The sequence below is a fragment of the Pleuronectes platessa genome, chromosome 14 (genome assembly GCF_947347685.1).
Source record: "Pleuronectes platessa chromosome 14, fPlePla1.1, whole genome shotgun sequence".
NCBI classification, from domain to species: Eukaryota; Metazoa; Chordata; class Actinopteri; order Pleuronectiformes; family Pleuronectidae; genus Pleuronectes; species Pleuronectes platessa.
Window position 1 is genome coordinate 16,562,522 of NC_070639.1, and position 21,337 is coordinate 16,583,858.

At 41.7% G+C, this 21,337-nt stretch overlaps 2 protein-coding genes across 3 annotated transcripts; one reads left to right on the forward strand and one right to left on the reverse strand.

The window, feature by feature from the left end:
- Window positions 1–403: 403 nt before the first annotated feature.
- Window positions 404–21,096, reverse strand: LOC128455688 (GRIP and coiled-coil domain-containing protein 2). 2 transcript variants are annotated; one of them, XM_053439451.1, is made up of 24 exons: window positions 20,897–21,096; window positions 20,186–20,242; window positions 18,596–18,680; window positions 18,403–18,482; window positions 18,175–18,279; window positions 17,540–18,044; window positions 15,270–17,098; window positions 14,756–14,807; window positions 14,478–14,578; window positions 14,233–14,331; window positions 13,313–13,432; window positions 12,036–12,200; window positions 11,677–11,781; window positions 10,993–11,155; window positions 10,215–10,315; window positions 9,907–9,984; window positions 9,678–9,815; window positions 8,899–9,020; window positions 7,529–7,705; window positions 7,077–7,285; window positions 5,418–5,645; window positions 4,970–5,109; window positions 2,550–2,751; window positions 404–2,005 (listed from the first exon to the last, which is right to left on the reverse strand). In XM_053439451.1, exons 1-24 carry the CDS (start codon window positions 20,900–20,902, stop codon window positions 1,932–1,934), a joined length of 4,941 nt encoding a protein of 1,646 aa, XP_053295426.1. In that variant the 5' UTR covers window positions 20,903–21,096; the 3' UTR covers window positions 404–1,931. The 2 variants fall into 2 exon arrangements, with proteins under 2 accessions (XP_053295426.1, XP_053295425.1); XM_053439450.1 differs by having other exon boundaries at window positions 20,186–20,245.
- tmem223 (transmembrane protein 223) lies at window positions 3,444–4,992 on the forward strand. Its single transcript, XM_053439452.1, has one exon. It carries the CDS (start codon window positions 3,612–3,614, stop codon window positions 4,419–4,421), a length of 810 nt encoding a protein of 269 aa, XP_053295427.1. The 5' UTR covers window positions 3,444–3,611; the 3' UTR covers window positions 4,422–4,992.
- Window positions 21,097–21,337: the final 241 nt, after the last annotated feature.

The following is a 21,337-nucleotide window of genomic DNA, read 5'->3' on the forward strand; positions in this document are numbered from 1 at the left end:
TCATCATTCCCCTTCATATTTTGGTTGCAGAAAGTTCTGAGCTATCCGTCATTTGAGATAAAAGATGGAAGGGTTGATCAAATTCATTGATTAAAGAGAGGAACAAATGAGTGTCATCTGCGCAACGTTAAGATTTTACAAGTCTGGAAACATGAGGTGCTCTGTTGTCTATCTCACAGCCCCTCCTGATGAATATCTGAACAGTCTGTGTGCCTTGTATGTTCCAGCCACATGGAACTTCTCCAAAAATAACTAAGCATGTAGCTGAAGATCTGCAGATGCAAATTTGTTTAATCAAATTATAAGTCCAAATGAAAAAGTAATTTTACATTTCCTCATCCACTGTCTGTGAAACCAGCTGTTGCCTTTTGTAAATTAAGATTTCAACACAGTAACAATCCAGTAAATATACAGTAAAAGTTTATTCACCCACATACAGATATTATATAGGTCCGTTTCTCTCATCCCTCCTGCTGACATCAACCCTCATAAATATAAAAGCCGAGGATAAAGATACATTCGCTCACGCTGAAAGAATCACAACAAAAAAAGCTGCCAGTGGAATTAGAACAAGCCAGTGATCTTTATCAATGATAGTACTTCAGTATTTGTGTAATGGAAACATGAGGAACAGACATGTGTGTTTTAGGGAAAGTGGGACCTCTGTGTGGATATGTGTCCCCCTCCAAAATCTCAACAGTTGTGCCAGAGGTCATGATGACACGCTGTAAATAGAAGCACCCATGAGTCTGGTTGGGAGTCTTGCTCAAGGACACCTTAGCAGGGTGGATGTGCTTGGTGTCACAGGAACTGAGAAGACAGCCCAATTCAGATGAAATCGCTCATGTTTGGAGGTTCAAACGACAGCACGACAACGGACAAATCAATAATTGGTTCCAGAAAATGGAAACAGAAACCATAAAAAGAAAAGTTTGGTAAGAACAACCACTAACAACAAATTACACAGAGACCAAAACAGAATTCAAAACCATCACTGTTGAATATGATTAACTGCAGATGAGTAAAAGAAAGGTTTAAGTGCTTCAGGCTTTAGTGAACAGATTAATTGCACACTCAGTCAGGAAAAGTGCAAATATACCATGTATGATACTGGTCAGTCATGTTGGTCAGGTGAACCTGATAAAAGTTAGATATGCACCTCTTTGTAAATTAGGTGATTTTATGATGGATGTTTGCTTTAGCTCATGAACTAAAATCACTTACTTAAGACTGTTCCCAAAGCACAGAACAGTAAAGTCTCCCACCCCCTTCCACACGACAGTAAAAAATAAAAGTGGAAATTATTTCAAAATGGCCACCTGTAAAACTTAAAGAAATGTGTGTTATTTGTCCACAAAAGACCCAAAACACTAGAAGTCCTTCACATATCCTGTGCTGCCCATGAGATGTGGAATTCTTTCTTTCAAAGTAATCAAACATAAATATTGTATTGATGTTATGCTATTAACACAGTAACCCCCTACCCAGTTACAAATTAAACAATGTTTCTCTTACATCATTAACTCAATCACAATATTCTCATTGTGATAATGATGCCTTATAATCCCTATGAGCTCCACTTCAGAAGAAGTAACCACGTTCAGTAAATGTTATAAATATAAGTCAAAAATCATGGAAGACAGAATCATGTCCCAGTTCACATTCATCGACAAGAGACCGGTGTATCTATTGCACTGCTCATTGAATCTAAATGATTTAGCTTCATCTCTGTCCCACATTGTCATTCAGTTTTTGTACATTCTTTGGTCCTTCCCATTGTGTCTCCAAATAATAATAAATTCCCCAGTTAGCATATCACTCATTTGTGACTGTTTTGAATGCACAGTACAGGTTTTCACAGAAAAAGTTCCAGTAACGTCTTAGCACTGTGCTCCCAATGTTCCCATTGTTGAGCTGGTTTGGAGTCGGGTCTATCTGATTCCAGACCAGCTGTGGAGATAGGAGGACCAGCCCGAGCCCCGAGCCCCAGACACTTCCTCCTCACCTTCACAAGAGAGAGCAGAGAACATCTGGTTAGAAATTTTGAAAGCTAAATACTACGGTACTTCAACCTCTGGAGATGAACATTAACAAATAAAAAATTCTTTGAATTAACCAGAAGAAGATGTATATGTCTATAAAGGTTAGATTAAAAAACTATTTGGGTGTTTGAGTCTGTGTGTTTAGATGCTGTGTGAACGTTGCTGTTGTGATACAAAAGGATGAGAATATGATGATTGGTTTGATGCAGTGTTGCTACATGTACACATTATAGCATTTAACAGATTCCAACTGAAAGACTATTTTATATTCAAAACATTCCATCATCAAGATATAACAATGACAAAGTAAGAGTTCATAGGAAGTTTATCCAGTGCTCAAGTTGCAAGTACTGATATATTTTATGTGTGTAGTTTACATGTTACTCAATATATATTTAACAATATTGCACTGCTTCTTTGGACCAATTCAGATGCACTGCACAGGCTCTGTAATGACACACAAAGCAGTATGATTACATTCAAACTTTCCTATTGTACACACTGTACCTTGTGCAATGGCAGCCAGTTTGCTTTTCTCCTCTGGACTGAGCTGCAGCATGGTGTGAATAACTGGCAGCAGTGCCTGCCTCTCACTGACGGATCGCAGGAAGATGAATTGCAGCAGGACATTCTTCAGATACTCCAGGTTAGCCACACTCTTCTCCCTCTCCTGGTTTCGCTCTAGACGTCGCAATTCACTCTTCAACAACTAGTGGGTGAAAAATACCAGCAAAATTAATTGGAACGAAATCCCCAAATCTACATATCTAGCATTGAAGCAATGGTGCTCACTCAACGTTGATATTAATGTGCTTGTGCAGGACAAGCATGTGCCTTTCCTATGGAGACATTAAAAAATATATCCACAGTGTGAAAAATCTGCTTTCATCAGGAAAAGTCAAGTAAAACAGCTTATTTTATAAAGAGGAAACCGGGTACAGATATGATTTTTTTTAAAATATGGAACAATACATTTTCTGTCAGGGCCACAACTTTGATCCTTCTTGCAACTCCATATTCTCTTTTAAATCCCTCTTAATGTGTTCTTTTCAGCTATTTTAATCATTTGAAATTTAAATCAATTATTATGTTTATAGTCTTTTCTCAGCTGTAAGATTTTTGCTCTGTTATATCAAATTGTTCCTAATATTTCCTTTTGTTTACATTTAATCCTAAATTCGTAACTTGTAAAGCACAGCTACTGTGTTTTGAAAGTTTGTGTATATATAAGGTTTTTATTATAATCGCAAAGCAGTTAAATGTGTAGTTGAATAAAAACGTTAATAGTCCTTAAATCAGTGTGGAAGTGAAGTGATTTTGTTTGAAATAAAGTTATCGCGTTGCTCCTCTGTACGGGGATGGGTAATTTTGACCGCCTCTACTTACCGTAGTGTGACAGCATACGTCACGCATAACAAACATGGCGGCGCTCTGTAGGACACAGCTTCACGGTGTGTTGGGAGAGACTCATTAAAACGCTCTCTACGGCAACTTTAAACGGTGAACATGCACTGTGATTGTCTGTGAATTAGCGGAGTGTAAAATTCAAACTATAACATATCAGGAGCGATGGGTTTGGAGCGTCTGTGTGGAGTGTTGGAGTTTTACTCCAGGCAGCTCCGACTCGTTAACGTCCAGCGCAAAGTGTCGGTCTGTAGAAACTCGTCCATGTCAGCTCAGCCTTCACCCAGCAGCGGTCTGTCTCTGCGGGTCTCATGTATACCGGGGCTGTGCTGGGGGACATCGATCCAGTCGAGCCGCCACGCCGCTCACAGGCAGCTGACAGCCCGCCGCAGCCTCTCCACCTTCGCCCAGCCCTCCAAAGACGTCATCCTGTTCGACCATGACCGGACCCGCTTCTTCCAGCTCCTGTCCATCTTCTGCGGGGGACAGCTCGTCTTCTGGACCTACCTGGCTCACTTCGCCTACACGGGGCTCAGGAACACAGGGGGCACGTCAGAGAAAGGGAAAGCCAAGACGACGTCCACCACCACCGGGCTGGCTGGGATGTGGAGTTTTGAGATGAACCTGGGGTCAAACATCTGGAGGTACGGCTTCACGCTGGGATGTCTGGCAGTCGGTGCGGGGATCGTCGTGCTCGGGACTTTGTTTTGCCGTCGCTCTGTGTGCAAGGTGGTCTTACATCAAGGTGGCAGGATGGTGACAGTCATTACACAGTCGCCTTTGGGAGCAAGTCAAGGCCGGAGAATAACTGTCCCACTGTCCGAGGTGGCCTGCCACGCTCACAGGCAGCAGTCCCCCTCATTTATCCCCCTCAGGGTCAAAGGACACAAGTTCTACTTCCTCCTGGACAAAGAGGGGACCCTGAACAACGCCAGACTGTTTGACATCACTGTCGGGGCCTTCCGGCACGTTTAACATGGTGTTCGGCACCAAAAATAAATATGGACGACTGATCAACAGATTTAATTCAATTATGGTATCCCAGTTTCTGTTTGTTTCTCAGCAAGAAAATAAAATCTGAAAGCTCAAGACTACTAGTTTGTTTGTCACTAATATGACCTCAGATATTTATTAACACTCTTTAGAGAGGAGGAAACACTTTCATTGCATAATTGATCAATAAAATCTGTTAATTAATCTTTCTTTAAGCAATTAAATCCATATTTCCCAACTGTTAGGACTTTCTTTGTTTCTGGTCTCATGTGATATTTAATTGAAGACAATTAAAATAATTGTTAGTTGCAGCCCAATCACTGTCATTATGAACAGATAGATTTTTAAAGAATAGCATATTCGTGAAATTCTAAAGTCTGAAAAGTATTGAAGCTTTAAATTTATTTAAAAATGAGCAGTGTGTGTAATTGCAAATTTAATCCAGTTAAATTAACTGTTTAAACAAACTGTTGCGAGATTAAACTAGTTGTTTTTGTGCTGTGTATGTGTGTGCGTTTGTGTGTACATACAGTGATCTGCTCCATGAGAGCAGCGTTGGTGGCCTCGGTTTCATGCAGCAGGCTGTTCATATGCTCCATGCTGCGTGTGGCTGTAGTCAGCTTTTGACTAAGCTCTTCTTTGGTCGGCTCCACAGTCCACACAAATGGCTCTAGAGATGAAATCAAAAGTCACACACAGGATAAGATCGTGGTGAGAAGTTTGCGGGTCAAGACGCGAACTCTGTAGCTCATGTAGTATTGTCTTAATCTTTACATGTGTGGATGATCACACAAACCAAATTAATGAATATCACTTCCTCCAGTGTATAGTGAAGTAGAACCTCTTTCTGATTTGCATTTCTTAACTCAAACAGGATGACTGTTTACAATTTGCCAGGTTTGGGATCACAGAATGAATCTTGAACTTGTGAGACAGACATTTTATATACAGAGTAAATATTATGGCTCATATCATCACCTTGTTTGGGATCCGGAGACATGAGGAGCTGCTCCAGAGAGGGGAAGGGTGTACGTGCAGGAGAAGGGCTCTCACTTTCAGTCATCTCCATACCCTCGCCCTCTTCCCTGGCCATAGACTGAAGGTCGCTGAGAGCCATCAGTCCCATCCCTACCTGGTTTTGATCTGTGTTTCTGCGTTGAGGGTCTGAGGACAAGGACTTGCGGCTGGACTGGACCGACACTGCACCTGAAAGAGGGTGAAAGGTTTGTAGAATAAATCTTTGCCTTTTTCAGCAGACTCACAGATTTTTTTTTTTTAATATATACATTTTATTTATTGATTACACAAACTAGGACTATCTTAAAACTGGATAAAATTTTAGATAATTTTATAATTCAATATATAACGCTCTTATTCAAGTTACTATCCCAATGGCTTCAACAAGTTAAACAAGTCAAAGAAATGTCAAAAGAAAAAATATCATAGCTATTATCTCAAAGACCATCACTGAACCGCCTACATACTATGCAAAACATTTATCTCTCATTTGCACTTAGATTCACACTAAAGTGTGAGACATTGTCCTACTGCTTTGTGACATGAGGGGGCACTAGACACATTCCTGTTTAAACCAGTTTATTTGGCATAAACAATGACAAGTGGGAAGAGAAGGGGGACGGATGAGGCACTTGAGAGAGTGGGTGGACAAAAGAGAAGATGGGGATTAATGAACCTGAAACTGAACCGAGAGCCAAGGCTATGAACCAGTCCCCTCACCAACACACTTCTACACTGCCACTCTACTAATGACTGAGATGATAAGATCCTGCTTTATGCACATGTCAGTTTTTGGGGTTTTGTGAGTGTGAACGTGTTCGAGTGGGACAGTGAGACCACATCAGGAACACAGAGCGCTGCAGCCTCCACAGGTTTAAAATTTGTGAAACGTTTTGAGACTAATGGTTTTGTGAAATTTGGAAAACATGTGATAACTTTGTTGAATATCGCTATAACGATATCACTTGTCATTAATCTTTTCTACATACTGGCCCCTTTAAGAAAAAGTTAGCAAAACAGGATGAGAAATATTTGTAACCATTATTTCAATTTAAATGATTTATAAGAAAATTCTACAGTAAGAGTAAAAACTTGTCCAATAGCACCAGTAAAACACACTGATGTGAGCCTTCTGCATTGTTGCTGCATTTTAAAATCAAAATATAGTGGTAAAACAGCTCAAATATGACCTTCAGTTGTGGCTGATATTTGCTGTTGATATCTCACTAATACTGGTGTGCATCTGTGAAACACTAATGATGAGTCTCTCCAGATGCGACAGTGAGTGGTTTGCCACACTGAGAGGCGGGACAGAGCTGAGAAGCCTCAGCAACACCTGGTCACACTGATGTGACAGAGGAACAACGCACACCCACGCGCGGGCTCTCACCTTTTCTAGTCATTACTACGTGTATTTGCTGTTTGACTCCAGAGGGCAGCTGTGTGGGAGGTGACGAATGTGTTTCCAGTAGACCCCGTCCTTCCTCTGTTCTACGTTTAAGCGACAGTTACTTTTTTTGATTGAACGTTTTGTAATATAGATTAATTTGTACCCTTACCATTTTCGACTACTCCCTTATGTACAGAATCAGGTACTGATACATTTGCATGAATGCTTACTGTTCTGGTTCTGCAGTGAGAAGAGCTGCTCCTCAACACGGGTCAGCTGGCTTTGCAGGGTCTCTACAGTTGCTCGGTGGTCATCCTGCATCCTCCTCAGCTGCTCCCTGTACGTCTGCCGCTGGGCCTCCACCTGAGACAACAGGTCACTCTGAGCCTGGGACAGGTCTGAGCGCAGAGCCATTTTTTCTGACTGCACTGACATCAGCCTGGAGGTGGAGACAGAGCAAGGGGGAATTGAAAGAAGACAGTTAGTGGAGAATAAGCAGGACTGGCGTACAACAGGAAAGGACTGAAGATTGGCGGCTGTTTGCCAGGCCTCATCAGGTGTGCGTACAGAAGGTGTGCATATGTCTAATGACTGCAAAATCACACCTGAGGAGTAAAAGTCAGTTTGACAAAACTAACATAAACAGGGATATATGGGGGAACATACAGTAATCCAAGCTCACCTCTCGCGGAGTTCTGCCTCCTTGCTTACAGTTTCCTGGAGGATTTTATTGTGTCTCTCCAGAAGAGTGTCATGTTCAGTCTGGAGCTGCTGCAGCTCTGCTGTGCTGCTCTGGAGGCTCTGCTGGCTTTCTGCCAGCCTGGACTTCAGCTGATCTACCTTAGAGGAGAATTGCTCCCTGTGGGACACACATCGCATTAATTACACTGACCAACCCCTGCTTTCATACATGAATGGAATCCTGCAGTTATTTCTTTTTTCTATGTAGGTGATTTCAACACAAAAGTCAGAGTGAGATGCTTTGCTGTTTCTTTAGACTTTCTCCGCCTGACCTCTAATATAATGTTCAAAGAAACCCAGCAGGAAATCCCCCCTTTTTTTGGGTTAAAAGACAACCTTTAAAATGTAGCTTTATGAGACATATGATGCTCATAATCAGGGTAAAACATAATTGAATATGCTCTAATGTTCAAAAGGAGACCACTGTCCATTGCTTCAGCATCTGCCTGAGACACTTGGTGTTATCGCCTGTCTCTTTAAAGCCTAGTCTGCCCTAATTGGCCAGCTTGCCCTCTATTTTTTATGATTGGTCAACTGCTTCCAGCGTGTATAGGAAATATTGGCCTCCGCTTTAGCTTTAACTGGCTTAGGTGAGGTTAAAGACTAGTCGCAGATGTGTGTTATGCATATGAAGGGTCTTGTGATGTCCCATGAGGGTGCCATACATGAGGACCAGTGTCAGCAGCCTTGTGTACAAATACGCTAAGGCCCGTTTTTAAACAGTGCAGCTGCACAATGACAGTGTTAAAATTGCACCCACTAATTAAGACTTTATTTGTACAGCACCTTTTATGCAAATAATATAACACAAAGTACTGTGCAGAATAAAAGTGTTAAACAATATCCCACACCCCACCCATAATAATAAGAAAATTATAATAAGAGGAACTATGAAACACTGGTGTAAATCTCATGAATTACCGCCAAAGGCAGGTAAACAAAGATAAAGATAAAAATAATACAAAAATATATATATATATATATATATATATATATTAAAGATAAAACATTAAAATGCTAAAAGAAACTGAATGTTTTGAAGTTAAGTAACAAGTGAAGTAAGAAATAAAGAGTGGGTTATTAAAAAGGAAAACAATCCAGAGAAAATCTGTAAATTAAATAAAAGGATATACCATTGAAACTTTCTAAGATGTACAACTATATAGCCAACTAAATAAATAAAAATGTAATTAAAAGGCTGACTAAAATGGTCGATCGAGTTTGCAATATGCTTGAGTACAAAGCCATTTCCCTGTACTCTGAAGGATTAGATTCACTGAACACTCACAATGCATTAGGTGTTGTTCTTACCTCTCTAGTTTGCCAGAGTCTCCTTCGCTCTGAGAGGTGGTTTTTTTCTTTTGCTGTTTGAGCACATTGTGAACTCGCACCTTGTAGCCCTCAAACTCGCCTGTCGTTGCTGCAAGCTCAGCCTGGATTAGAAGATCAAGCAGAGATATACAGTAAATAACAAATATTGAACGTAGATTAATCTTTTCTTTTCTCTCAAACAGGGAAATAAAACTGGGAGCAGATGGACAGATGCTAAGAGATGAGCAGATCTTTCTCATTTGTGTCAGACCAGTGATCTCAATGGCCTTAGTAATTTTTTTGTCTGGTTGACAAAATAACCAGAAAACTCGAATCATTTTCTCACTGATGATGTTTCCAATGGTGCCTCATCAAAACTCTCATTCTGCTGCAGTCAAGTTCACTGTACAATGTACCACTGTCTGGGAAAAACACTTCAGCTGAATAAAAAAGTTGAGTCAGTTTCAATTAGAAAACACTGTTTGTCCAACTGATGCTTGTGCTACTGACAATGTTCAAATAAGGTTAATGGATTTGCATTTCTATTCTTTCCAGCCATCTTTCCCAGTTTGAACCCTCTTCCAGGCATTTTTACACTGAACAAGAGCCCATAAAAATATTAAAATCTTTAACAAGGCTATGGAAGAGGGGAGGGGGCAGAATAGGGAAAGATGAAAAAGTGCAAAGGCTGTTGGAAACTACCACACTGAGGTTGTATAGCAAAATTATAACTTAATCAGTAGTAGTAGTTAAAAATATAAATTTGAATTTTCACGTACCGTAGCATCGTCTTTCTCCTGCTGCAGGCTGTTGATGCGTTGCTGCAGGGAGCTGCAGGTTCTTTGTTGCTGTTCCACTGTAGACCTCAGCTGCTCCTGCAGACGATGAAGCTCTGCCGTCAGATCGCACACCGCGATCTAATTGGATACACACACTTTAATATACACCTTCTGTATTAAACTGTTGACAGTGGGAGAAGTTAATGCTGGGTGTAGCTGCTGGTGTTACCTTGGAGCTTTCTAGTTGCTGTTGGTTAGCCTCCAGCTCTCCTGTCAGAGAGGCCTGCTGCATCATGAGGGAGCTCCCCTGCGCACACACAGACACGCACAGTGAAAGATTAAATGCATACACCTGTATACGTAAACATGGCAACACACCCACAAATGATTAACTATTCCCAGCATCTTGAAGGCCCTTTCAGCAATCATTCCCACATATGGTAGCTCAACACAATTTACATTCATCAGGCAGTGACGCAGTATTAGGAAATCCAGTGGGACGCACACAAACACACACACACATACACACAAACAGACCTGTTTCTTGGCATCAGCCAAGTCCTTCTTGGTCTGCACCAGCAGCTGTTTCATCATGGAGGTCTTCTCCTCCCCCTGGTCCAGCTGGGACTTCAAAGCCTCTGGAGACAGATAGAGGTTCACAGGCACATGAGCAAACACAAACGCACGTACACAGACAGATGAAATAATTTAAGTTAAATTCCTTCTGTAGACTTTTTATTTGCTATTTTTTCAAGTATTTTGCCTTCATTTTAAAGATTGGCAGTGAGGAGCAACAGTGCAGTTATATGGTAGAAAGCAAATCATTAGAGCTCTGCAGGAATAATGGATGTTTACCATCATTGACTGTAGATTGTGTTACTTAAACCTGCAGTTTACATTTATTTGTCACTGAGGAAGAACTGGACAGGATTGCACAGGTTTGGTTCAAGTTCTTATCAAACAAAAAAACATTAAAGGGATAGTTCACATACAAATGAAAATGCATTGTGACGTGAGTTTTTTTTTATATCTGAAGAAGGGGTCCTGTTTACTTCAATGGATCCGCTGCAACCCTGTTTACCCCTTAGACTCCAAAAGTGTTCTGTGGACTCCAACATCGGCATAGTGGTGAGAAGATGAGGGAATTTTCTTTGTTGGGTGAACTATCCCTTTAATGTGGAATCATGCTGTGACACAACCATGTGATTAAAACTGGCAACTTATCATGTGATTCCTACATAATTACACTGCTCAACATAAAAAATAATTTGGGGTTTCGATTAGAGCGTCAGTAAGTGAGTGAGCGTGTACATACCGATTTCCTGCTTGAGTGTGTCCTCCTTCTGGGAGAGTGTGTTTATCTGACTGTTTAACTCTTCAGCGCACTCATCCTTCTCTGAAATTTTGGAGTTGAGGTCTCTCACCAGACGCTCATAGTCGGCCATCTCCATGTCCATCAGTGAGTTCTGCTGCGCCTCCTAGAGGCAGAGTCAATGTACTACATCAATAGAGGGAACAAAGCTAAAACCATATCTTCCTGTCAGTCAAATAATTTATCTCAAAACATTGTTCAATTTAAACATGCCTCCTCTGAATATGTATATCTGTATCGCTACTATTCAACAACAAACATTCTGGGATATTAATCGTGCCCAATGTGTCAGTTGTCTTCTATTTCTTTACTCTCAAAAGCCATTATTAGCATCAACCTAAAAAACGTCACGTTTATTGAGCTATACAAAACATTTGGACATATTGTCATATGACAACAGAGTCAGACCTGCGGACAGCTTCTGTGTACACTGCTGTACTATGTAGGTCTCCCCTAATGGAAAAGCAACAGCAGCTTCTGTGCTGTGGGCGAGAAAAGTTCTTTCTCTCTGAAAGGTGCTGCTGTAGCTGCAGGCCGGCCATCACCAGTCAAGTCGCCTGAGTGGACAGGCCCTCTGAGACACACTAGTGTCTGAGAAGCATTTTGTGTGCTATTGTGTTTGTGTACCTTGCGTAGCTGCTCCAGCTCCTGAGCAGTCTGCTGAGACTGCTGCTGCTGCTTGTGGAGCTGTGCTGTCAGCTCTTCTACCTCCTTGACGGCAGATGACAAGTCCTACAGTGACAAGCAAACACAGAAGGGTGAGTGTGGGGGGTAGTTTGTTGATTTCAGAAAATTAAAAAGGAATAAAACATGATATGAAGACATTAAAAGAATTTGTAAATAAAAAACTTAATTATGTTTTTCTAGTTTCAACTGTAATATTGTAATTGTTAAGAGATAAAAGATAAGCAAAAATACAAAACAGGGAACCGTGGCCAACAAGTGCATGGAATTAAAAGGGTGTATCCATGACTCTTTATTTCTACCTTGATCTTCTGTTCTTTCATGGCTCTCTCAGCCATCAGGTCTTTGTCAAGACTGGCTGTGTGTCTTTGTAGCTCCTGGTTCTGGGCTTCCAGCTGCCTCACAGTGCTCCTGATGGTCTCCCCACCAGCCAACAGGTCCTCTTTCTGACTGCTCAGCATCTCGTACTGTAAAAGCATAGGCATTCCAGATTACAGTTACTGTCAGGTGACAAACTTACATCTGGAAATAATTATAACTTCACAGGAGTTAACAATACAAAGGCTGTGATCTATTGATAATTCGTGAAATTAAAAAGGATTGCTATTTTTTCAGAAGCCCAGTTTTACTCGTATGAGCTGCGGAGATCACGTGATTTTCTTTACAACATACAGACGAAGGTGTCGGCTCTTATCACCACAAACTCTCTTGGCATCTTCGTCAGTGTCCTCTTCTACGGGGATGACACTACGAGGAGATATTTGTTTCCTTTTTGTTATTATCGTTTTGCGCCTGTCTCACGTTAAACGCGTCATCAACCTCTGACTTTACTGCGATTAATAACAGATAAATGTTATTGTTCTTTTTCAATCACACTTAGAAAACAATTAGGCTTGATCTCACAATGAAAAATAAAGAAAATCATATAATGTTACCAGTACCAGATGCACGGTTTTTATCTAAAAATGCACATACTGAAAACCATTCATGCAAATCCGACAGCGGTAGCCTCTGTGGGCTGTTTGTGCAGGGAACACTTAACCAGCAGCCGCAGCAGCAGCAGCCACCTCCCATCATCTGTCAGCCACAACACTGAAACTAGGATTGGTAAACAGAGATGTCCAGACATACTGTGGGATCCCTGATGAGCTCCTGGTCTGCCCACCTCCCCAGAGACCCATGAATGCACACAAGAATAAACCGGTGTCTGAGAAAATGGTGTTGCACTTGCACGTGGCAGATGGAAGCTATACTCCGCTCCATTTACTGTACCTGTCTGTTGTTCTCTCACTGGAAAGAGACAGTTATGAGCTGGAGGAGAGGAGGATATATAAAACACTATTTCTCCCCAGCTCACCCGGTCACGTCTGATGAGCTATTTGTGGGTGCCGCGCTGCCAAGCATAGCTGGGTAAAGTGTCCCTGGCTAAAATGACTCACTGTAAATCAGATAAAAACGGAGTTATGCGAGACGTATTGGAGAGATGTATTGCCGGACAAAGTGGCACTGCCTGGATTTACTGGTGGGCGAGAGCACTTTCTATGTTTGTTACTGGTGTATGTGATTGAGTGTTTGTTACCTGTGTGACAGCACTGCTGAGTCGTTTGGTCAGCTCTGCAATTTGTCTCTCTGCCGCCTCCACCTTCTCTCTCTCCTTATCCAGTTGCTCTGTTTGCTTGTCGTAATCAATCTGCAGATTCTACACACACACACACAAACACACATTACTGGAAGCCGGTTGAATAGCTCAGTGAAGGTAAACACTATGAATCTCAAATATCAGCTGCGTTTACATTCAAGGGTGGATGGGGAAAAACTCTCATTAGACACAACAGAGTGGTTTCTTCTTTAATGGAGACTAAGTCATAAAGCACAGTGCAGTGCAGTCTGGGGACTGATTATGAAAACCACTGGGTGTGACATCGCACACAGTCTGTTTTTGGAGAGAAAACCCTTCCATTTGCCATTTAGGGAACATATTAGGGATGAACACAATTAAGCAAATGATTAATGATGGAAAGTGTACAAGTGTATATTTTCTGTCGGTTCATATTGTGCTTTTATTGAGAAGAAAAACGTATCATTTAAAATGCCATCAAATGGAATAACATTTGATTTTGTAACCTTTAATCAACGACAGACATTAGAATAAGGAGAAGGATAATGTTAACTCCATTACAAATTGATGGGTGATTTTCAAATGAAATTGAAAATGAAACTGACATGCATCCCTAATAACTCCAGCCATCGATTCATCCATCATCTGTACCTCTTATCCTGTAACGCACAGGCTACACTGGATGTGTGAGCGGCACGTGTGCATCGCAACCATGTCTTGGTTTTTATTCAGCGCCTATGTTATCAGGTCAGAGCATCAACACTGCAGTGCTGCTCATGAGCCTTCTAGAGAGTCAGGGTCTACCCGTTTATCTCCTCGTACAATGCAAGGTTCACGGGAAGAATAGATATAATTATTTTTTTCCCCGCATCTTCTCCTACCTTGTAGCCTTCAGCACCGTGGATGATATCTTTCATAGAGCTGCTCACTTTCTCCTTCTCTGCTTTCAGTGATCCCACTACCTCATTAAGGTTTGCAATCTGAAAAAAGAAGAAGAAAATAATCGAGTAAATGATAGACTGATTTTAACAAACACCAGTGTGACCACTGATGGAAAATACATATATAAATGTCAAACGAGGGTCAACAAACATTTATGGTTGAGAAATGTCGTTCTTAACTCTACCTCTTTCTTACTGATGTCCAGCTCCTTTTTCGCTTTGACAGCCACCGCCTTGATTTTGTTCATCCTCTCGTCCTTTTCTTTCTTTTCTTTCTCCAGGATCGCTGACGGGAACAGAAGTGATATACAAGTTATTTATTCGGGGATTCAAAAATCGATTAATTTCTTACTTGCTTCAATAAAACAGGGAAACAAAGATGATAATATTTTTATAAAATAATATTCAATTTGAGATATAAGATTTTCCTACTCATTAACACGGACATGTGTCACCTTCGTACCTATTTTCTGTGTGAATTCATTGTCCGCCGTTTCCTCAGAGGAAGCAGACTCCTGAGAAAGTGATAGTAGGTGAAAAAGGAAAAAAAACTCAAACACATAAATTACAGCATTGTTTTTTAAAGAAAGTATCGTTTTCTTCCCCCCTACATTGGAATTATTGTATTTATTATTAAGAACTGCAGTCGTTTGAGAAACACTTGAGTTATCTGTTATTTTATATATATATTATGACAGTTATCAAGACAGCAGTTTAGTCCACAACAGTGATTCCCAAAGTGTGTGCTGCTGTCCACTGGTTGTATTGCAGGTGGGTGTCAGAGTGGGCAAATACCAAATTTATCAAAAATACATTTTCTTTGTTCTGGGAAAAAATACATCAAAATCAAAAGATATCAAAATATGTGTAATGAGGTATGATTTCTAATGTTTTTATTCACATTCTAATGTTATACTATGTCAATGTGGGAAAATGTGTGATTTAGGCAATTCCCAATGGTAGTACACGTCACTCACCTGGAGAGCAGACATTTCACTCCTCAACTGAGAAATGAGCGAGTCTTTCTCTGTCAGCTGATCAGAGAAAGCTCTTCTTTCTCGCTGCATATCCTCCATTTCCCCTTCTTCCTTCTCTTCAGTCATCAGAGAAACTTGAGCCATCAGTTTCTGGTTCTCCTCACTTATCTTCTCACTGACCGACTTCAGATCCAGCAGGTCTTTTTGCAGCCCTTCGTTATCCTTCACCAACTCCACCACATTGTTTTTCAGCATGTCCCTCTCCTGTTCCAGGTTTGTGATGTGGGCCTGGAGCTCCTTATGAACCTCCTCTAGGCTTCTCTCCCCTTGAGCCTGTTCGAGAGTATTCTTCAAAAGATCCCTCTCCTTTTCCAGCTCATCTACACGCACTCGGAGCTCCTCAACCTCATCGGAGGAATTTTTGAGTGCCTCATTCATATTTTCTTCCAGAGCTCCGATAGAGGTGCGTGACTGCTCTGCCTCCTCTGTCGCTGAGCTCAACCTCTCCTCTAGCTGATGCTTTTCAGATGTCTCCTGCTCCAGCTGAGCCTCCACTGCTGCCAGCTTGGAGCACAGAAGCTCCTTGTTGTCCTGGGCTTTGGCGAGCCCCGAGGATGCCTCTTCCAGTTTCTGATGGATGTCAGTCTTCTCTTTGGCGAGCTCTTTGATACTCAGCTCCAAAACAGAAACAATCTCCTGCTGTCTTTTCACCTCCTCTTTCAGACTCTCCTCTATCTTTTCCCTCTCCTTGTTCAGATGTTGCACTTCGTCCTCCTTCTCTTTTTTCAAGCCTTTCAGCTCCTTCTCTTTCTCCTCTGTCAGCAAAAGTGCATCTCTTTCTTTCCCCTCCAGCAGCCTCTCAAATTCTTTTGCGCTCTCATCGTTCAGATTCTGCATTTCTTTCATTCGCGTCTGAAGCAGGGATTGTATTTTGTCTCGCTCCTCAGTCAGCCTGGTGACCATCTCTTTAAGGTCTTGCGTCATGTTCTCCTTCATCTGCATTTCAGAGAGGATCTCCTCATTCTGCTTGGTTAGCTCCTCCACAGATTGCTTCAGCTCACCGACCAAACTTGTTTGTTCCTCTACGGATGCCTGGAGTTTCTGGTCTTCAGCTATTGAACCTTCAGGCTTCAGCTTCTGTTGAGCCATGGTGTCACTCAGAGTGTTGTTCTCCTCTGTAACCTCTTTGACCTTTACCAAAAGTGCATCTCTCTCCTGGCTGAGATGAGCTATCTTGTCGTGGAGTTCTTGTAGAGTACTAGCTCCGTGCTCCTTCACAGCATTGTACTGATCAACAAAATCTTTGGTCTTCTCCACCAGCTCTGTCTCTACACCTTGAAGTATGCCCCTCATGTGTTGACACTCAGCCAGTGCAGAGTCTCTGTCCCTGGTCAAGTCCTCACAGTGGTCCCTCAGGTTCTGCTGCTCCTCTGGATTCGTTGCCGACTCCTTGGATTCTCCTTGGACCTGTTGTTGGTCTGGATAGAGAGTCCCTACACTGTCATTGGAGATACTATCCCTGGTCAACTGCAACTCATTGATTTTAAACTCCATCTCCTCTTTCTCCAGCTGGAACTCCTCCTTGACCCTCTCCAGCTCTGCTTCCTGCTCACTTTTCACATTACTGAGCAAGGTGAGCTCGTCCTGCAACATGGTGTTCTGGGCCTGGAGGTCTTCGAGAGCTGATCTCAGCCTGCCAGTCTCCATCTCCTCTCCGTCATTGTGGCTGGACTCACCCAGACTTAATCCAGACAGTGCCAGCATTTTGGCGATCCCTGAACCCCGAGCAGGATCCTCATCCTCTTCTTGCACATCCTGCAGATAGCTGTCTGGAGAAGATAAAGGTCATGTTTATTGAAAAAGTCTCTGACCTATAACTTGTACCATTGACAGAAATGGTGCTGTAACACTACCATAATTGCACACACGCGATAAGTTACCTCACCTTGAACATACAGTCATTTTTATTTAATCTTCTGATAACTCATTATCGGAAGGGAATTACTGAGTATTTCAATGGCACATCTATTTGAATATTTAAATATTTATACAATGAACAGACAAATTGATGGACAGACAAACAGACTTATTGCATCTTGCCAATGAAATATTAAGAAACAGCCATGTACTTTTCACAAAAAATTCTGCTGATTAAAAATGACCATTTTCATAATTAAAAAACATTAAATCGTTTAGATAGTAACATAATTTGTATTGTTCCTTCATTGAATGTTTAATATTAAGACCTCTAAATGAAAATGCAGTTGTACCTTTCAGAGCGAGCTGCTCCGTAAGCTCCTCGTGCAGCAACAGGAGACGGTCCCTCTCCATCTCGCAGTCCTCCTCCAGTGCCCTCATTTCCTCCTCATGCTGCAGACTCTTCTGAGCCAGCTCCTCCTTCAGGTTCTCCACCTCCTGATGGCCCTCTGTCAGCTCCCTTTGGTGGCTCTCTTGCAGCTCAGCGATCTCCTGAGTTCTTCCTTCCCGGGTAGCTTCCAGTTCAGTTAGAAGGGTTTGCAGCTGCACTTCCAAGCACCGGCGGACTTCTTCGACACTCTCTTTCGCCCTGGCATGTTCAGCTTGGCGCTCCCTCTCCCTTTCACTGTCTCTCTCCCTGTCACTCTCTTCTCGCTCTTTCAGTAACTTCTGGAAAAAAGCCACCTCCTCTTTGTGTTTGTTGTTGGATTCGTCTATCCTACTCTCTAGGGTCTTGATCTTTCTTTGGTGATCCTCCATCACATGGTCAAACTCTCCTTGCAGCTTCGCTAGATCATCCTGCACAAAAAGACACATGTTGTAAGGATCCTGTTTCATTATAAACATACATGCATCAATGGGTAGACTATACATTCCCCTGGAATATACCATATTTCCCTTGTAAAAGTAGATATCCATTTTCCCCCACCTTTCCTAGCTGCTTAGTCTTCTCAAGGTCTTTACGAGACAGTGAGAGACTCTGCTGAATTTCTGCCTTCTCCAGCAGCAAGGCATCCATCCTCTCAGTCAGCTCCTACAGTAACACACACACACACCCATGTGATTAAGATGATGCATTATGAAGATGAGGAACAGCATGTTAACATATGAATAATTAAAAGCATACATATGATGAGATGCAGCCCTACAAACAAACCTGTATCAGCGTGGAGTCATCTGAACTGCTGTTACTGCTTTTGTTTTGCCGTTTGGTGGATTCCACTTCTTTTTCCAAATCTGATAAAAGAACACGTCATAAGAAGCATGTCACATCCTCCTGTACTGCTGGCCCACAGAGCCACAGAGTCCAACACAAGTTCACACAAGATTTAAGACCATTTATAACTTACCTGCACACCGGCTCTTCATCTTCTGCATGGCAGCCATCTGCTTCTTGGCAAACTTGATGAGGTCATCTTTGGACAGTGTATCCAGCTGAAAACATTATGTAAAAAAAAAAAAGAGAGAATTAATCCTAAATAAGAGATGAGCCGGACTGGTCCAATTTAAGTATTTATTGAGATGCAATGAAAGTTGGACAACATAGCTATGGACAATTATCACAGCCCAGCTAAATCAGCAATAGGTAGTTAATAATGGCCCCGAACAGAAGGGGTTTGATATAATTATAACAGTAGATTTAATATGATTGGTTATAAAAGACTGGAGGGGAGTCACCGCAAATCAATTTGGTTCCCCCTTATTGGTCCGCAGCTGTAGTCCCCCGCCTCTTGTAAAGGAATCCAGGAAGTGACAAGAAGCCGCTCTCCGTGACGCTACTACTACTCTGATGTTGCTAAGCAAAATGTTCTCTTCATGAAAGGCCTTGACCCAGCTGATGCCATGTGGGCCATTGGAGAAAGGAATATGATGTTCCTGCTATATCCAAACAATGTCCTATTGATGTAAACATTAGGATCCTCGAAACCAAAACAATGTCAACAAAGTTGCTCTGTCCGACCTCCAGAACTTATCAGACAGCTGCATGAAATATTTGTGATGTGAATGAATCTAGGGGAATAATGGTTAAATACCAAAAGTTAGAATTCAGAACAATTATAAGATTCATTATTAACACTATATAGCAAGGGTTATTTATAAGTAATTTGTATAAAGGCCTTATATCTGGCCCAACCTGCTCAAGCCCCCCCCCCCCCTTCTGCCTTTATTGCAAATAGTACAGTCAGACCCACACAACAGCTAAAATATTGAATTCCTAACAGACCGAACCACTTTTCCTTACAGGGCAAGTGTCTCCCACCCATGACCTGACTATAACATTTGAAAACTCTGGTAGCCCACACCAAGACTGCCAGGAACCTGGGTGTGACTCTCCCTTACTGCCAACATTACAGCAACAACCCGTTCCTGTAGATACAGGCTGCCAAACATTAGGAGATTGTCCCCTTCTTCCCGGATCGGGCCCAGCCTTCATCCGGGAAATGTTCAAACCTTACAGACCAGCCTGTCCATTCACTCTGCATCAGCCTGCTCCTCCCTCACTGCAAGCTAACCACTCAACAAATTCAAGACTGTTAGCTGCCCTGGCTCCTAAATGGTGGAACAAGCTCCCCAATGACATCAGGACAGCAGAAAGTCTACACATCGTCCGCCGCAGACTAAAGCTGCATCTCTTCCGTCTATACCTGGAGTAATAATAAAGCAATATCTGGTAGCACTTATGGCACGTACATTTTGTAGTTTGGCTTTATTGCAGAAAATTGTACTTGCTTGATTCTTATTGTTCTGGGTTTGTACCCTCACAGTTGAATGCACTTATTGTAAGTAGCTTTTGATAAATGTCACATTATCATTGTGATTTTTTTTTTTTATATTGATAATTTATTGCAATTAAAAATATCGTTTCATTGACCAGCTTTAGGTCAACAGTACAGATTTTTCAAGCACAGGTGGGTGTATTCCCTGTTGAAGATTAGTACCTTTGACTTGGCTGCTGGTGATGGAGCCGCAGACTCTGCTCCGGAGCCACCAGGGTCCTGCTTCAGGAGAGGAGGAGGAAATGACAAACCAAACTAATGAAAGAATAATAAATCTGACAGGTATGCTGTATTACTGTGTTGTTTTTGGCTGCTTAGTTTACAAACTCATGCTTGATATTCAGCACAGTGTTCCCTTTTGAAAAACCTTCAAAATAATGTTTGTGTGCTTGGATTCAAAGACCTATTGCTCATAGAAGATTTTACATCATATTTTCTGATTCATCAGGAGCCATGTTTCAGTTCGGCACACACAAGACAGTTAAGGGTGGTTGGATTTGAATGTTACTATCAATATTGACACGTGTACTTGAGGGCTGACAGAGCACTGACAGCCACTTTAAGACGCTCACTATGTGTAATACAGTATCGCTGTTAGGTTAACACACTGCTGCTGCACCAGAGGAATGTGGGATTGCAGGTTTACACTTCAGAGCATTCACGATATTTAACGTCAACATATAAAGCTTTAGGATTAAACGTCGCTGAGTAAACATCACATAGTGTCACCCGCAACTATCTCGTAACGTTTTAAAACTCCATTCACAAGTGAAAGGGAGAAGCATTACATTATATCAGAAGCTAACTCCAAGATGCTATCCCTATCTGCTGTACTGAAGCTGGCTAATGCTAACTCGACAGTGAGCATTTTACCTCCATCTTCGTGGTTCGGCTGTTCAGCTGCTTCTCAGACGTCCGACAAACTCAGAGACCAAAGCATAAAACTTCAACAGACACCGTCAGAGTGAAATTCAGCTTATCTCCAATTCCGTGTGCATTTAAAACGATAATATCCCCTGTGTTTTGGTTTGTAGCTAACAGGCTCAGGCAGCAACCCACTTCCGCAATCGTCAACCCAGTGACGTCAGTGGGATATACGTCACATGTTAAACAGGATATGTTAATACAAATACACTTTATTTGCATAGCACCTTTCACACGAGAATTGTGGCACAAGGTGTTTCGCAATACAGATTAAAAGGTACGTAAAATAAATATAAAAGCAGCATATGAATAAAACCGAATGCAACTGGACTTTATTAAAACTACTTGATGATTACAGTACAGCAAATAAAGGTAGATCCGTCACAATAA

Excerpts from the sequence above, each read along its gene's own strand:
- LOC128455688 (XM_053439450.1), bottom strand. Across the intron at positions 14,579-14,755 it reads TGAATTCACACAGAAAATAG|CGATCCTGGAGAAAGAAAAG; the intron begins GTACGAAGGTGA and ends TGTTCCCGTCAG. Across the intron at positions 2,752-4,969 it reads CTCTCATGGAGCAGATCACT|TTGTTGAAGAGTGAATTGCG; the intron begins GTATGTACACAC and ends TTCACCCACTAG.
- tmem223 (XM_053439452.1), top strand. The coding sequence starts at position 3,612 with ATGGGTTTGGAGCGTCTGTGTGGAGTGTTGGAGTTTTACTCCAGGCAG.